Here is a 19,449-nt window from a genome sequence, read left to right on the forward strand (position 1 = left end):
TCTAAACTCAATCAACTCCAATGCTATTTAGTTTTATCTAGGAAAGACTAAACCTCAAAATCACAAACTGATTACACAGTATAACTCTACAACGTCCTCAAGGAACACCACATTCTGACCTGAAGAAGAAAGTTAAATGGCTATCTTTACAATATTAACATAAAACCAGCAGCAGCTGCTTTTTCATTAACAAGGCTAACAAATCAGATAGGCAGTATAGGAAGGTTTATCATGCAGGAAAAAAGTACGGGACTGAACCTTTTTCCAGAGTAGGAAATAATAACTGTTGTTGCAACGAAGGGGAGAAGAAGATTATTTAATGTATCTTCAGAGTGACCCATGTGAACAGTTCAGAAAAAAATGACAGTGAGATGGTGCTGGGAGGAAGCAAAACTCACAGCTAGACTACACAGTTAAAAGGACAATAACAATGATTGGGAAATCTTAAGGTGGGTTAATTATCTTGAAGCTAGGATCACAACTGTGTGGCTGCCTAACTTTGCAATAACAGCAACAACAAGCATGTTTAAAGATGGCATACTCTTCTTAAACATCAAGATAATTTCTGACATTTCTGACATATTTAAAGTTTCAGTGGTATAATTGAAGGTGGTCTAACCTCAACAGCCCCAGGGGATGGAGTCCGGTCTGGCATTCCCCTGTTCCTCATCTCCTACAGCACAGCCCTCTCAATTATCTGCTGGACTGAGGTCCACGCTACACAATTTAACACAAATTAAGCAAAAAGGGTCTTAAGGATCTTTTTAAAAGAAGCAAAATAATATTCTGAAACAAATAGAATAAACAGTCTGTAACCTTTTTAATGTTGGAATTTTCTACAAAGCAGCAATATGTGGAAGTCTGGCCATTTTGCCTGGTTCTCAGGAAACCACTGTGCACTCCAAGGCCCTAAACCTGCAGTTTTCACTGAAAATCACCGTGACCTGTGTGTTGCAGGCAAATAATCCGAACACACTGTAAAATGAATCATATAATGCTGCTACAAAATACAGGCACTTGGCAAAAATAAGAGTATTGGTCCAATACAGGTGAGCATTGTCCCTAGAAAATTAAAGCATAATACTGGCACAATTTAATCTAGAAGAAACAAAGGAAGGCATATATGCGAGACTGGCAACATGAAGCATTTTGAGGTTCACCATAAAAAGTAAAATGCTAACAATTGACTTTTTCAGTCACTGATTGCGATTTTGTTTCCTTTGTGGTAAAACAGTATTGACAAATACTATAGTGTCATGTTTCTGGTTTGTGAGCTGATGTTATAAACATTTGAAAAATACAGCCTGGACAAAAAGACAATGCTCTGCCCAGAGTCAGGGCAGCGCACCATCAGATTGTCCCTGGAGCAGCCAAACACTGAAATTATGATCAGGGTGTTGCAACCTCCCTGGGGACTCCCTCACCACTCTGGGAGGGAGCAAACTAATCTACACCTGGCGCAGCACCTACCGCCAAGGTGCTGGTGCAGCAGTGCAACCCAGAGTGCTGGGAGCAAGGCTTAGTCTTCTTCACCCTCTCCGTCCCCGCTTGCCACCATCGCTATCTTATGCATATGTACGGGCATGAAACAGACGCGCACTTTAAAACCCAGGCTTCTGAAATGCTGCTTGTGGTTCAGGCAGCTCTCTCACATCTCCATACCCTACACTGGCCAAACCAAAATATAATTCTGTATCAACTGATTTGGAAAGTACTTCTATTGCTCCAAAACCCCTTCCCTTTACGTTATTAAGGCCAGATTATTCCAAACACACATTAAGAATTGTTTTTAGGAATGCAAGAGTTTTAACATTAATCTTCTTTCTGTTGTACTTAACATTGCTGTCAGTTTCAGTGTACATGCTTGGAGCATAATCATTTTGCAAATCTCAGTGATTAATCAATTCTGAACAACTACCGCCAACACGTATAACGTGTTCTACTTGAATCCTAAAGTCTTAATACGAAAATGCAGGCGATACAGAGATGAAGCAAACCGTGAGAGTAAAAATCCAGAGTAACACACACGGGTCTTTTATGCATTCTAGTGAGCTCTTAACCACACGCCTGTCCCATTTCTGAGTTGCACTGAGTAAAAACACTGTACTGCACAGGCTCGTTCATCTCCTGAACAACTTAGTTTCAGAGGTTTGGGAAAGGGTTTGGTATCTACCATGTGCTGAAGAATCATTGCATCCTACTGATATGCTCCCCCTAAACTCTTCATTCCTTCATTCCCCAAGTACAGCTCTGCTTAGGAAACGCCACCATAGTACTATGTTACAGCACACATTAGTTTTAATATATTAAATAAAATAATAGGATGCCACAGTGTAGCCCTATGTGCCACCATAAGTACTGTTGATATGCCCATCACTCCAGTATCTCTTCCATTCACGGTAGCTGATTTTGAGCTTTTTTTTTGGAAGGCAAAAAAAAAGAGGGAGGGGGAACAATACATTGTAACAAGAAATCACTGGATTGTGAACATTTTTTTTTTTAGATAGTAACACAAAACCCAAGAAATGTCTATTTTTATAACAGTTTTTCTTAGTAAGACTATTACACTAATATTTTTAAATTTAAAACAGAAAAACAGATCTTAATTTCTTGCAAGCCCTTCCACTGATAAAACTGCCCAAGTTGGAATCTCTGGATGCTTTACCCGGGTATCAAGGCACGTCAAGCCTGTGACTATCAAAACATTTGATGCAAAAGTCACCAATCCTTGTAAAAAAAACACATTACCCTAGCAAATGGAGGGGGGAACACACAGTCCAAATAGGTAACTATCTGAATGTGTGGCCTAGGTGTCTCCGATACTTCTGCTGTATATGCAGTTACACACAGTTTTAAGGTAAATTAGCCAGCATAATTTACAGGCCAAAGACAAATCTTGTGGAAGAGAGGCACCATTATTTTAAAATTATTTTTTATAACCTCATAATAATGACTTAATTTATTAAAAAGGCACACATAAAAAAGACAGACTGCACATTTATGAAATTAAATCACACTTTAAAATTATTTAATTACATTTTAACTTGAAGAATTAAAAAAGTTTAAAGACTTCAGTCTGGACATTTTTTTTGTCTAGATGCGCTAAAACCACCCACATAAATTTTTCAAAACAACTTTCTAGATGTCATGAAAAAATGCACCAAATGGAAAAAAAATAATAACACTTTTTTATTTCATATCTACAATATAGGATCACCGGGCCAAATGAGGGAGTTTATAAATAATTTTGTCAGTGGTATTACTAGTCTCTCAAGGTTCAGATTCTGGAAAAACCATTTGCACTTACCACAGTCTCAGTGTGTGCTCCATAGGAAATGGAGGTTTATTTACTGCAGCATGAAGACATTCTGCTGGGCTTATGCTATGCCTTCAACCATGGTAACTCTAACTGAACTGTCACATTCAGTTACCAAATCTGAATTAGAGCATCTTTTTCTGCGTTTGATGTAGCATTTATTTGCTAATATTAAGCGACAACTCTGAATACCAAGATAGCAGATAAAAATTTGAAATCACTCTATGTTAACATCTAAACTAAAAAGAAATCACTTCTGGAGGTCATACAATGTGCTTCTTCAGTTCTCCCAAAAGCTTCATAATTAGTTTATACATTTGCTTTGATATAATTTCTAAGGTTTGTGAAAACTTATTAAGCATATCCTACTGGGTAAAACAGAACAGCAATCAAAGAATGTGTAAGAGAGGGAATTAAGATCAGAGTCCCACCACCCACAATGATAGTCAAGCCAACAGCATGTCATCAAAGCTGCTGAAAACTAAATGTAACTACTGTTCACAAGATTTGCCAGGATACCAAAGTGACACATAGAAAATGATCTACAAAGGTCTGTGCGTGGGAGACAAAAACTTCCCAGAACTTTACAGGAGCAGAAGCATTTAGCCTCTTCCATGAAGACTGAGACATCTCATCAATGAAAGAGTCCAGAAGCAGGACATACCTGGGATTCAAATTACTTCTGTCACCACAGCATTCTTCCTTCACTGAAGTTTCTCCAGCGCAAAGAAGGGGTGTAATGTCTACACTGAAGTTTCTTGCAGCCTTGATATTTCTAAACAATGTCATTCTTTTGCCAAGCCTTTTCATGTAGAACACAGTTAATAAAATCCACACCAGAATATTTTCTTGTGGTTTATTAAAGACTAATTCCATTTTCAGATTAATACATTTTTAAGCAAAATCACAAGCATCTTCACTGCATTTTGCAACACACTTTAGATCTCCTTAGAATAAGTAGTGCCTTGATTTATTTTTTACAGGTTTCCATCAACAATTTGTGTTTCCTTTCTGTGACCCAGCATTTGAAAAGGTTGCTGGTACATATAGCTAGACAATGAAGCATTAAGGAATTTGGAGGATGGGGCCAAACACTGGCCTGGCTAACACAGAATTATGAGTCACAAACATGTACTGTGGCCCAATTAAGGCTGATTAGCAACATTTTGGGCAGCAGTGCTAAAGGATGAGCTCACTCCCAGAAGAAGACCTAATGGAATTGGAACAGGAAGCCAAGCATGACGAAAAGGGTCTAAGCAGATCTGCGACAAACTTAAATTACAATACTTCCTTCTTATCAAAGCTACCAAAGCTTCCCACATCAATCTTCAAGGGAACACATTTTGAGTTGAAAACAAAGGCAACACGATTTACTTCCCTTCTCTGAGCAACTGGGAAACTATCAAAAAGACTAAGGGTAACCTCACCTGTTTCTGAGCAACTGCACTGCTTTTAAGCTCAGATCATTCATTACAAACTGATTCATAGATTCATAGATTTCTAGGTTGGAAAAGACCTCAGAGATCATCGAGTCCAACCGCCCCTAATCCCCATTAAACCATATCGCTAAGTAGATCATCCACCCTATTCTTAAACACATCCAGGGATGGGGACTCAACCACCTCCCTGGGCAGCCTATTCCAGTGGCTGACAACCCTTTCAGAGAAGAAATACTTCCTAACATCCAACCTGAATCTCCCCTGACTAAGCTTGTACCCATTTCCTCTTGTTCTATCACCCATCACTAACGTAAAGAGCCCTTCCCCTACCTCCCCACCATCCCTTCTCAAGTATTTGTAGGCTGTAATCAGGTCTCCCCTCAGCCTCCTCTTCTCCAGGCTAAACAGCCCCAACTCCCTCAGCCGCTCCTCATAAGTTTTATTTTCCAGCCCCTTGACCAGTTTAGTCGCCCTTCTTTGGACTTGCTCCAGGAGCTCAATATCTCTCTTAAAGCGAGGGACCCAAAACTGGACACAATATTCCAGGTGCAGCCTCACCAGTGCCGAGTACAGGGGCAGGATCACTTCCCTGCTCCTGCTGGTCACACTATTCTTGATAAACGCCAATATCCCATTGGCCTTTTTGGCCACCTGGGCACACTGCTGGCTCATATCAAGCCGGTAGTCAACCAACACCCCCAGGTCCTTCTCCGCCAGGCAGCTCTCCAGCCACTCTTCCTCGAGCCTATAGCGATGCTTGGGGTTTTTACACCCCAAGTGAAGGACTCTGCACTTGGCCTTATTAAAGCTTATGCCATTGGCCTCAGCCCAACTATTCCGTCTGTTCAAATCCCTCTGAAGGGCCTCCCTACCCTCGAGCAGATCGACACAGCCTCCCAGCTTGGTGTCATCCGCAAATTTACTGAGGGTACATTCAATCCCCTCATCCAGGTCATTGATAAAGATGTTAAACAGAACCGGACCCAGCACTGAGCCCTGGGGAACCCCACTGGTGACCGGCCTCCAGCCAGATTTAGCCCCATTTACCACCACTCTTTGGGCCCGGCCATCCAGCCAGTTTTTAACCCAAAGGAGGGTGTGCCTATCCAGGCCAGCAGTTACCAGTTTCTTAACCAGAACATTATGAGAAACTGTATCAAAGGCTTTACTGAGGTCAAGGAAAACTACATCCACAGCCCTTCCCTCATCAACCAGGCGGGTCACCTCATCATAGAAGGTGATCAGGTTTGATTGGCAAGACCTGCCTTTCGTAAACCCATGTTGACTGGGCCTGATCACCCGGTTAACCTGTATGTGCTCATTAATAGCACTCAAGATAACCTGTTCCATGACTTTGCCCGTCACCAAGGTCAGTCTGGACAGGCCTGTAGTTCCCCGGATCTTCCTTCCGCCCTTTTTTGTAAATGATGTTTTAGGTGAGTATGTAATACTTGATTTTCTCCCTCTTTTTACTGAGGTCCTTTCATTATTTTCTGCAGTGAGTGCTGGATTCCATGAAATGTATTTACATTTTTCTCCTTAAGTGCTGTTTGCCGGGCTTTCACTTCATATGTTTTAACCATCCAACAAATACTGTGGTTATGCAAATGTTTACACTCAGTTAATCTTATTTACTTTTGCCACCCCCCAAAAAAAAAATAGTTGTCCTTAAGTCTAAAAATACTGAATTTGTTTAGAGAAAAAAAGATTAATAATTACTAAGAATTGTAATTTTCTAGTTGTTATAAACTGAACAGCACAGCTGAACAGCAAATCACATGGTATTCTGAAGTTTAAGAAAGATGTCAGACTCATTCCCACATCCTCCACTAGGCAGATCTTCACTAGCACAAATGCACATCTGCCAGAAAAGGTGAAGTCCATGAAAAAGTAAATACATAACTTAATCAACATGTTTGTGAGGCTCAGTGCTCATTTTCCAAAGGCAACATCAGGTGGTAACAGACCTTCGACATTTCCAACCTGCCCACTCCTTCATAAAGTAGCAATGGCTGCAGCTTCAGAAATGGTTCCATGCTGACTCACTTCTTCTGCAATACCCAGAAAAGCTGAGACAAACCACACACAGAGAATTATTACTCCAAGTTATTGCTTCCCTTGAGCTATCTGAATAACAAATAAAAAGAATGCACAAAGTGAATCCAGATTTTCCTACTTTACTCTTTTAGAATATAAGGTCTTTGAGGCAGAAGGACTATCTTCAATTTGAATTTTGTGAAGTATTTTTCACCTTATCAACAATTCAAGTAATAATATATGTCATTGTTCTGTCCTTGCTTAAAATGTGTCCCCATAGCACTTAACAAAAGCTGGAGTTGGATGATGGTAAATGCTAAAGTCTAGAATGAAAGGCATTGTTTCAGTGCAGTTGGCTACCTGGGCTCATACTAAAATAAATGAAATATGACTTTGTAGCATTTGAATACTTTCAGTCACAGGGAGGAAAAAACGTTCTGTTCACTGTGATTTACTTAGACTGGAAAAAAGAAGGATGATTGAAAAATGAAAAAAAACCCACAAATATGGAAGTGTTACATTCCAGTTTCAGCAGAAGCAGAAGCTACTGCCTCCCACAGTCAAGACATCAGTGCCACCCTATCCCTCAAAATCAAGCCTAGGCTAAGTTCATCAAACTTATTACCTGCCACAGCTGGTCATCATTGCATCTAATCTCAGTGAAGAGCTTATGATGAACAACTCACATCAACGTCCTTTACAAATTTGGGTAACATAAGATTGTCAATATAGAAATATTTGAAACCTGTTTCCACATATAAAATAAAGTCATACAAAGGAAGACATAATTTCATGTTCATTGATAACAGCCCCTGACAGATCTCTTGGCAAGACAGATTTGATTTGGATCAAGAAAGAATACACACTGAAGACTGTTGTTGAATTAGCCAGAACACAGTATGGTGGTTACACAAGATTTACGCTGTCTGTGGAAAAGCATAGATGATGCTCATCTGGCATAAAGTCAGGACAGCACAGAAAGACAACAACTGATTCAATAAAAACTTAACCGGAACAAAATTGCAACTTAAAAATTTTCAAATGGCACTGTGTGTTTGTATCAGTTCCTTGCTTTGCACGTCATGCTATTTTTACTCTACTGGAAGATACTCTAAAATTAACTTTTCAGCTCATATCTTACAGACTGATTTCGATCTCACTGGTTAGAAGGGTGTCCTCCAAAAACTGGGTCAAAAGTTTGTTCATGATTAGTCACAGTGTTGTCAGTAGTTTCTGTTTACCAATCTGGACATTAAAACAAACATCTTGATTAAACTAAATCCACAGAAATCAGAGAACGGCATTCCATAGGAACATTCTCAATCCTTTTCTATTAAGATGGCAAATGTCACGATAGAGTCTTTATAAAACAGGATCCCCAGGCACCTGGCCAGGCAAACGGCTCAACAACTCAGTTACCACCAAGTACAGAAAGAGAAACTTTCTTAAACTGCTCTAAGTGGATATTAGCATTTAAGCACACCCGTCTCCAGACACCTTGCTTTATAGTGTCAGTGCATCTATGTGGACATAAATCCTCTTTTACATTTACCTTCATCTAAGCTTGTGCTAAGGGTCATTTCAATATGAAGAGTAAAATCCAAGTCATGACCCTTATACTGTAGCCACTTAAAGCTCTGAGCCTTCTCACAGCTCCCAACACCATATACATTCCTCATATGAGTCCATAGGGTAATTCCACTACTGCCTAGGACAGCTCAGGAAGAGTGTGGCTGGAAACTAGCAGATATCAATGGCTCACTGACACGAGAAAGGATAACAAGGAGACAAGTCTGAATTCTGCAGTCTAGCCAATGAGCTGAAGAAACCATCAATTAACTATTATGTGCATGGCAGAAGCCTTCAAGTTCCAGAAAATGGAAAACCTGCTTCATACTAGATAACATGCCAATCTGCTGCAGTACAGCACGGTGGCTCGCAAACCCGTTCTTAGCTTCTGCCGTATTCCTGCTGGTCCCATGGAGCAGGCTGCCTCCCATTACAGCAACTTACTGCCAATCTGCTGATCTTCGTATCTCACAATACCTGCAATACAGGAACCTCCATGCAACTAAGAAGTTCCAAGAAGAGCTGGATACAGCAACTTGCACCACCATCTCCCAGAAAAAGGGTGGTACTTTGCCGTACTAGCATGTGCAGATCCATAACATGTACTGACTGTGAATGCCAGTTCTGACTCCCAGTATCACAAAGGCCACAGCATTCCACTGCACAAGCGTACCAGTCTCAATGTAAGGATTTTAACCAAAGCTTAAGTCAATGTCAGTTGCTCCAACGGTTTATCCTTACATATTTTTTTATTTTTTTTATACAGCCCTCAAATAAGTATAAGCTTTACTGTCAAAGTCAAACCTTGGCCTCAGTGAAGTTACCAGCAAAAATTACTATTGCTTTTAATGAGCTCAGATCCATATTTTGTTGTATGAGATTCACATGATAAAACGCAGACATCTACATGCAGGTTAACTATCTAGTTTCCCTTGATCACCAGCGAAGAAAAAGAGACACTTTTAGACTCATCTTTCTCCTAGAGAAGACACCTAAAATAGGGTGACTGATTTATGTCCAAAAATGCTTTTTTACCTCCTCAGGCTGAAACAAAGATTTAAGTGACAAGCTCTATACTGCAGATATCTAAAATAAGCAGAAAGAAACCCACATGGAATTTTATTCTTGGTTTTCAGATGGAAACACAACTTGTGTAAATGGAACCAAGCACACCACATAGTACAGACTGCTCTGTAGAAAAGACCACAATACATAGTTATTCAGCACTCCTTCACCAGGAAGGCTCCAAACATTTAGATAACAGACAATGAGACGAAAAGCTGGAAATGTTAACTGTCTCTATGACCAATGATCTGAAATAAACCTTTAAAATAATTTTATCAGGTTCCCAGGAGATCCCAGAAGACTAGCACATTTTTGATACTGTGATAACTGACAACTTTATTCAAAAGAAAATCAATTATTTCAGCTATTCTGTGTATTTTCTGCACTGTATCACCATACTTCAGTACAGATTAAAAACAGAACAGTAATAATTTTGCTTCTCTGCAGTTTCAGCATCCTAAATGTACTCTTTCAACAGGATATACTCACCGATTTATTCAATGTCATCTCTTCCCTGATGCGTCTTTGATTCAATCACTTAAATATCCTATACATGAGGAGCAATATCCTCACTATGGGTAACTTTCATGTATTTCCCTCCAGCCTCAAAAATTTGTCTTCTAATTTTCCTCCTAATTTTCACCTTGCCTGCCAAAACTAATGTTCTATTTGTAATCTCTGAACTGGATTCACAGGAACAGGAGAGGAAAATCTTGTGGCCTCTTATGTCCTGTCGTATACCACAGAACATTTTTTTTCCTCGTCTTTTTGTCAATACTGGTTGTTCCTAACAATGGATGTTGATTACTTGGACCTTAATTTCCAAATTTTTCCTTTCTTGCTGTTCCTAGTCAATTGTCCTACATAAAACTAAGTGTCGTATCTCCTGCCACGCCTTCAAGGAGATGATCAGGCTACTGACGGATGGAAACACCTCAGGTCAGAAACAAATAGTAGAGATACAATCTAGAAAGATTTAGTAATTCTGAAACTGAAAATTGTGAAATATGCGACTATTAGACAATAGTCACAGTTTTTAAAAAATAAATTAAAATTCCTATCTAGATCTCCTTTAGACTTCAAATACATAAAAACAAAATTTATATATTTTCTAAGGAAAAAAAGTGCTAAATATTGAAGGCATACAACCAGTAGAAACCTTTCCACTTTCTACCAAAACCACAACTTTTGCTGAATTCTATTCATCTGAATGTATTTCAATAACTTAATGAAAGAGATTGCAGAAACTCCATAACACCATGTGATTTTTGAGTGCGACATCTATTTTTATAAAAACAAAACCTATTTAAACAACGGACTGTTAGAACAGTGCGACAGGACTTTCGCATTCAACATCTGTGGAAAAGACCATGCATTTATACATGCACTGCTGTGCTTCAGGAGATTTATCCCTTCTACAGTTACCATTTCCATCTTTCGCCTTAGTGCTAAATATATAGTTTTACTTTATGTATCCATAGCAAATTTCATTTTCCAACTTACTGGTGTGCTTCTCCCATTTTCTAGATTAAATAACTTTAACAGCCTGGTTACCCTTCAGTTCAATGAAGAATATAAATTTGACATAATCTCTACTAGGCAGTGAACATTTTGGAGAGGAAACTCAATTTTTTTCTTATGCATAACCTCATGTCTTATAACCTACATAATTTTCTAAGACCTTTATCTTCCTTCACTCTTTGTCTTTACTACTACTACTACACACCGTAAACAAAAGCTCCTTCTCAAAGAGGAACAGTTAATGTTCAAGATCTCTTCCAACCTAGGCATTCTATGATGCAAAACACAGAAATCATTCACAATATTTCAAGAGGTAATTATTAATATCAGTATCTTAATAAACCATAGAGTTTGGCCTGGAATCGTATTTCAGTATATTAAAGACTGTTCATTATTATATTTCAGTATATTAAAGACTCTCTTTCAGTATGTTACAGGCTCTGAAGCCTTTTGTGTGTTCTGACACTTTTTCTTTAGTTGATATGTCTTTCCAGATGAAGCACTCAATAGTTTTTTACAAGTTGTTCTTTCAAAATACACTCTGTAAAAAAGATTCGCTACATTATTAAAATAAGTCACAATCGTCAAAAGCAATTTTGAATATAAGCAGTGATCTGCTCTTACCAGTCAAGACAGAAGTATACACACACTGTCGTAGTAACAATTAAGTAACAACCTCTGAAGCATTGATATTAACCTTCATTTTGAGAAATACTAGAATTTAAATCAAAGGAAAACTTAAAATGCTTCAGCTACCCTTCAGATAACTTACGTACGATGTTATAATTGGTACTTAACAAACAAATGCAAGGTAGTGATTCTAAAGATGATATGGATTCCAATTTGTATTGCTGTTGGTGTATCAGCAATGGGGTTGTAAAATTAACTTTTTTTTTTTTTTTGGTAGACTGAATGAGTTGTCTTACTGGTAAGCGAACCATGTCTTGTTTCCAGCTTACTTGTGCCATTTGAACCGTAGCTGTTCCTCACAGCACTCTAAGGGACCAAGGTGTTGCTTTAGTCCAGTCCTGTACTTCCACTGACTAGCCAAATAGAACATAAAGATCAGACTTCTACCTGCCCATAAAAGTCATCTTTCATCTAGCCAGCCATCTGCTTTCACAAAAATTTTAAGAACCAAATACTTTTTGACATTTACCCCTTTTTAAAATACAGCTGAAACCTGTGAGTGAACACAAAAATCAGTAGAAACGACTACATCACAGACTAACAGACAGCATGATTGTTTTAAGTGCCATTTCCATCAGAAACTAGGCCAAAACAAATACTCATTTCTGACCCTGTACCAAAGTCTCGGGAGTGGGGGTTGGGGGGGGGAAATCAGTGTGTTGATGAAAAAAGAAAAGGAATTGTTGCACAAAAGTGTTGCTTGTAAATATACATCCATCCACGTCCATCTATTCAACGGTTTATAATAGGCAGAATATACTGTTTTCAGTCAATTATATTTCAAAATTTCTTTTCATATTTATGGTAACAAGGGAGTCAATTTCTACTGTTTGTGTCTTGATTAGTCAATAATCTAGAGGTCTAATGCAGAATCAAACAAGCAAATAATTATTCATAGCATCATTTAGTTGGAAGAGACCCTCAAGATTTGAGTCCAACCATTCACCCTGCCTTGTCAGGGTCCCTAAACCATGTTCCTCATTCAGATCAGTTCACCCTGAGTTTAATAAAGAAGTTCATTCTCCTTCAAGAACACCAAACCTATTTTATTTCCTACCACCAGTTCCAAAAAATTGGTCAGTATTTCAAGTCAGTTCCACAGTAGAAAAGTATACACTGAGTATAAAATTCTTATACAAAATTTAATTATTCAGTAAATATCACTTCAAACTAATAACAACCTCAAAGTTTTCTTTACTTTGTAACTAATGTTTACCTCTAAGATAAATAAATCTTGATGCTTAATCTTCTTCCACCAAAAATAAAACATTTCCTACTATCCTTCCATGACACATAGAAGACACTGAAGCCTTTCCTCTTCCTCCCAATTTTCACCACCAATATAGCTTTACACCTGAATGAAAACAACTGTAGCAAGAATAATTCAAACCCACTGGTAATTTAAGACCTGAAATCTTTCTGGAGGGACTTAATCTAATAGTATAGTATTTTAAAAAATCCTGTTTGTGATTTATTTTATAAACACAAAAGTCTAAATTCTGTACTTACTTCAACATGTGTAAATGTTTGGTCAACGTTATCACTGTTTTTCTCCTTGAGATCTGGTGGTGTATTTCTATTTCTTACTTGGAAGCACGTTTTACTAAGATAACCATCACCAAGGTCCTGCGTTCAGAAAACAAGAAAGAAAAGAATTTTCTGTGACCAAAATGCTAAATGCTATCACTGTTCTAGAAAATAAACAGAGCATGGTATTTAGGCATAAGCTCCAAGTCTTTTTATAGGCACCAATGACTGCATTGCTTTTCAGCATCTTTTCAAAGGTAGTTTACAGTAGTTCTTGATGTTAAAGGAAGTCAAAGACCTGAAGAGTAAAAATAAAATTTAATATAGCTATTAATTGAATTAGAAAACTGCACCTGGAGATCAAGATGACTGCCAAAGAACTGGAAGACAGTGCACTAAGGTCATGAAGAGATGAGCAGCTACTAACAATTTTGACCCATCTATTTCAAGCAATGCATTCATGCTAGTATAAACTTCCCAATGCTTGGTAAATAGGTTTATTTTTGCTCTGTTTCTTCTCTAACTTTCCTAAAGTCCTGGGAAAAAAAAAACAAACACCACTTCAGAACTCATGTGTGCAGAGTCACAATTCATTCCCTTCCCTTGATCACCTCGGAGGGTCAAATGTAAGAGAAAACAGACAAAGCTGTACCTTCTCCCAGTTCCCTTTTTATCATTCTGCTTCCCAGGCCACATGGTCTGCTGCTGTAAAAGACTCTTGTGCAATTTCAGAGTGGCAGGAGAAGGTTTTAGGAGGCTTCCCCCCTGCTGACCTGACTATCTGCATACATATATAAATATTATTTTGTTTTAACTAGAAGTAAGAGGATAGGAAAAGTTTAGTAACAGATCACTGGAAAAACGTACACTCTGAAAGGAAGGAAGAGTATGCAGAACATAAAGAACAGTAGTTGCATGTTAAGAAATTATTTCTCAAAGGAAATAAATAAATTCGGGTTTTATTAGCTGCTTCATTACATTTTATTTTAAACAAACACAGAAAGCATATGCGCAACATCTGATGAAAAAGGATTCTATTCAAAACAGTCTCTCTACAAAATTCATTAATGTAGCATCAAATTGCTTGACAAGGCTGCAAATTTAACTATAATTTAACTCTTGATCTGTCACTGCTGACACAGTTTATTTCATGTGTTCTGACCTTTAAATGAAAATGGGTTTTACTCTGACACACCAGTTCTCTCTTTTCAAGGACACTTTAGAATATACGTACCTCCAAAATCTGCTATGGGCTATTTGTTTACTTTGTTCTTATCAAGTTTCACACCTGATAAAAAATGATAATGCTCTCTACACATATTTCTGTCCATGAATTTTTAAGCATGAATCACACTAGGAGCAATTATCTTGCTTGTAACTTCTCCTACCACATGCCTTATTTTCTCAATAAATCTCATCAAGAGCATGAATCCACCAAACTTTGCTGGATGTCCTGGCTGCAGATCCAACTGCACCCCATGCAACAAAGAATCAAGCATGCAGAGGACAACAGTGGCAGAAAAATTAAGCCTAACTTGGTGATACAAAACACACTTCTCTCACTTTCGACACTCAAGTCTCTCCTCGTGGAGCTTCTTGTGAACACCAGAAGGAGTAAAGCTACCTGTATGGGTATTTATCACCATAAAAGCAGCAAAGAAAGTACTACAGCCACCCACAGAGGTAAAATGCCCCAAGGCACAACGAGCTTTGCCAGAGAAGGGTTGGATACAGCATTCATCTCCCTGAACCAGTTCTTCCTGTCAGTAGAAAGGAGCCAAGATCCATAGCCTTCACATTCTATAGTATTCGAGAGCCATGAAAAAATATCCAAGGCTACCTGGAAATGTGGAGTTAGCAGTCTCTGTATTTGACAGCTGCATGTCAGAGGCCAGAGGAGGGGTGGCAGGAAAGAGAGACATCCCTCCTGTTGCACTCTCTGTAGCGTTATGTATTTTGCACACTTCTGCCCCTGTAAATAAATCAGTACTTCAGGAAGGACTTTGATCCCATTAATACGGAAAGGGAGTCCCTTTCTAATCCAGCTGTCTTGTGAGCATCATAAGTAAAAGTGAATTGATACGATACGATTACCTAGATTAGCCTAAGTAAATATGAAACTAACAAAGCAGAAAGCAAACGGGGGGCAGCCTTCATGGACAAGACTTAACTATATCTGTCCCTAAGAACAGCACCCACGTTTAGCTTCATGAGGTCCTACAGTAGAAGTGCTCTTGGCTTTTTTACAGCTTTCTTCTGGGGAAAAAAAGAAAAAAAGCAGGTTATAAAAATAACACAGCTTAGAACATTTCACTTACAGCTACAAATACAGGGTTCTGCTTGGGCCATGTGAGCTTATGCCACAAAAACAATGAGTATTTCATCATCTAAATTTAATCTCTACAGAAAACACAGGAACACAAGAACACAGTTCTACAAGCCTGGTTTACTTGTGTGGTCTTATTGCTATCAATGTGTCTATTCACGTGAGTGTGGAATGAGGAATGGGATCCAAGTGCATTACATCAGCAAAATTAAGAGTGCCCCAAACTACCCACAACACATGTATTGGTAAAAAAAGCAAAAAGACAATGAGACACCTTATTAACAGAAAGCTTCCTTCCCAGACTACATACTATAAACGGATGGTCTCAATGGCCAGGTTTTTATCACATCCTGAAATCACAGAGTCGTCAACTTTGCCCATTAAAAAAAAAAAACAAACTTAGATTTTTTGTTCTCACATATTAAAAAAAAAAGTATCTCACACTGCTATTTCCAGCAAAGCTTCTTATTTCACAGTAAGTTCAAACTTTGACCTACGTATTAAATTCTCAACAGAGGCTCAGAGCATCTTCCTTTGTTGAATAAATCCTCACAAATATAGCCTTGGACTGAAATCTCTAGTTTTGAATGGTTGCCTCTGAGAAAAGGTGCATTGTAACACTTGGCTAGTATTTGCACGCTTTTAAAAACTTTGAAACAGAATGCATCTAAGGCCAAGATCTTGCTTCTTACTGAAATTCTGTTTCATCTGTGATGAAAGGGTTACAAACGTTAATGTATAATTACTTATATAGAAATGATACCATACGTTTATTCCAGGACTTCTTGCATTTCAAAATGGTACAAGCATGACTTCTCTCCCCAAAATTCCGAAAGCATGGAAACCTCTAAAGCCATTAAAATTAAAGAAAAAAAAAGAAAAAGAAAAAAAAGCTAGAGAAGTAAATTTTCTACAGTAGAAAGAATAAATACACAGATGAGTATCCCAAACCATCCATTATTGAAAACCAGTCAGAGAAGCAAGAGAACATAAGAAAACCTACATTGTCCACCCATCAAAAAAAGTGTGGCAAAAGAAATCCTAGAAAAGTGTGAATTTATTATTAGATGGAAAATAGCAGCATTCAAAGCAGGAAAAGCAAATATTCAAAATATTTCTGTTGTTATTATAGAACAAATACGAATTACGTACCATAAGTCATAACTACTACAAAGTCTTCATTTCAGCAGTAGTTAAGCAGGACATTAGCATGAAGTGGCTATCATTAGGTATTTTTAAATTTTCTTTAAGTCTCTGACCACTGTGGAAGTTCCAGACAATTTTGGAGAAAGCCAGCATGTAACCATATATCTTTATGTGCTGACTAATTCGTATAGCTATACATGCATTAGCTTGACATCATCCCAAGCAAAATAACAGAAGATGTCACACAGAATTCAGCACATAAAGAAATATATACAGTAAATACAGTTATTTTTAAAGAAAAATAGATTTTGTCACGGTAACTTAAAAAGACAGGTTTCCTTGACAAACATGAAAGTCATAAAAACATATGCTCAGACTTCCATAAGATAACTGTTGATTCCCCAAGTAGAAATTAAAAAATTAAAATAATCCCACACTACTCTGACACACACTAAAGAATGAAAAAATGATTAATTCACGGACCTCAAATGTAACTTAAAAACGGGGAATCATCATAACAGAAGTGATTCTAATGGGGTCCTGCGAGACTAGTCTTGGCCCCATGCTATTTAAAATTTTGATTAATGACCTAGAAACAATATGTAATTATTATTGGTAAGGTTTGAAAGTTATGGGGAAGCAGCAAATAACGAGGATTGATCATTAATACAGGTTCTTCTATTCTGCTGTGTGTAACTAACATGTATTTTCATACAAAATATCAAGCCGCACATTTAGACTATGTGCTGTTTCAGCTAAAGGGTTAAAGTGATCCTTAGATATAAAATCAGAAGCACTTGCCCGGGGTAGGAAGGTTTGAATTTCATGGTGATACAACATTCATTGTCTAGTTTTGCCCACAGCTGGGAAAAGGATTTTTATATAATGGAAAGGATTCAGAGGACATCCACGATAATAATTAAAATATTGGAAAACATTTCAATAATCAGGGAGCTCAACTTCTTTTGCTTTTACCTGACAAGGTTAAGGGACGAATTGATCCGAATCTAAAATACCAAAACAGGGAAAGTTCTGATAAAAGACGGGTCCTCAGCTTAGCAGACAAGGTACAGCTACCAACAGCTTGAAGATGAAGCTAGGCAATTTAGACTAAAAGTAACAGCTTTTTTTTTTTTCCTAAATTCAATTTTAAGCACAGTCAACCATTCAAAAGGCTTGTTGAGAGCTGTGACTGCTTCCCTACAATTGGGTTCTGAAAATGAAGACTGCATAATGCCTTAGAAGGCATTTTCTCATCAAAACAGACATAATCTTAGGTAATTCTACCCCTTTGTTACACAAGTTGCTCTAGACCATCCCAGCAGTTGTTTCTGGTTTCATGAACCCTATTCAACAGAACCCTCATGTAAACCACCCGTGCACTATTTTGTTCTTGTACCAGCTGTGTAAAATGCCATTTATTTCACATGACATAAAACCCCCTTAAAGGATGTTTCAGCTTGTGGTGGTTGTCAGCAGCTCAAAAAGGCCAGCAAAGGTATCTGAAAATTAACACTATGATTACTTTTACCTTGCTAGTTCTCCACTCCCAACCATCTCCTATCTGCTGTGAATGTTTAATAAATTCTTCACAGTACTGCTTGAATCTTTTTTCTTCCAAAAAGAAGTCCTCTTCACCTGCCATCCTACAGGACATCTGCAGAGTAAACTAAATGTTAGTACTGACAGATAAAATGAATACTAAAAACTTTCACTGATTTATAGCAATTAAATAGTAAAATAACGAAGCACTGGAAAAATACTCTGTATCTTCAGGTAAAACAAATACACATTTCTTCACATGCATTACAGAATCATAGATAAACAGAAGAGCTGAAGTTGGAAGAGACCTCTGGAGACTTCAGATTTAGTTCAATCCCCCTGCTCATGGTGAGGTCAATTAGAGCAGGTTGCTCAGGAGCACTTCCAGTTGGGTTTTGATTATCCCCAAGGACGGAATGCCACAACATCTCTAGAGAACCTGTTCCAGTGTTCAGTTATGACAGCAGTAAATAGTTTTTCTTCTGTTTAAATTAAAAAAACTTATTTACCAGTTTGTGCTCATTGCCTCTCGTGTTTCACTGCATAGTACTGAAAAGAGTTTGGCTCCATCTTCTTTATTCCTTCCCATCAAGTATTTATACACATCTGTAAGATCCCACTGACCTTTCTCTTCTCCAAGCTGAAGAGTCTCAGCTCTCTTAGCCTTGCCTTGTACGTCAAGACACCCTTAACCATCTTTTTGTCCCTTCACTGGACTTGTTCCAGTACCGCGTTGTCTTTCCTGTACCGGAGAGCCCAGAGCTGGACGCAGAATTGCAGTTTTGACATATGTTTCCTCAGCAGTACAGTCCAACTGGTGAACAGAAACCTCAATCCACTTGTGGCTACTTCCATGGGCCTACCACCTTTTCTTTGGGGAACCGAACAGCTCCACAAAAGCTTAACAACTGTAGTGTTTGTGGACACAGAGCCTAAACGATGGCCACCAGAGTCCAGCTAAAACTACTGTTCCTGCTCATGCCAGCAGTACTCTCAATGGCCCGACAATGTGACTTCAGGAGGGTTACAGCGCTCTTTAAATGAGCACCTTCCCTACTCCTCAAATGCTTCCCTCCCGGAATCTTGAATATAAACTCTCTCAGGTAATCGGGCCAGTTTTACTTTTTTCCCCCCTTTCAAAGAGGATGTATCATAAATACAACTGTTTCAATGTGTTTATAGATACCAGGCACCATTGCAGCACCACATAAAAATACTCAGCAACTACTACTAGACCACATGTATCTTAACAAGAAATACAAAAGGACACA

General features: G+C 38.2%; 1 protein-coding gene across 1 annotated transcript in view; it reads right to left on the reverse strand.

The window, feature by feature from the left end:
* Positions 1-18,293, reverse strand: part of ATG10 (autophagy related 10) — an 84,955-nt gene extending 66,662 nt beyond the window's left edge. Inside the window, exons 1-2 of the mRNA XM_086629846.1 lie at positions 18,168-18,293; positions 13,147-13,263 (exon numbers count right to left, since the gene is read on the reverse strand). Coding sequence (XP_086485972.1) covers positions 13,147-13,263; positions 18,168-18,293 — 243 coding nt within the window. The remainder of the gene's footprint in view (positions 1-13,146; positions 13,264-18,167) is intronic.
* Positions 18,294-19,449: the final 1,156 nt, after the last annotated feature.

Source organism: Tauraco erythrolophus, chromosome Z, assembly GCF_009769465.1.
Source record: "Tauraco erythrolophus isolate bTauEry1 chromosome Z, bTauEry1.pri, whole genome shotgun sequence".
Taxonomy (NCBI): Eukaryota; Metazoa; Chordata; class Aves; order Musophagiformes; family Musophagidae; genus Tauraco; species Tauraco erythrolophus.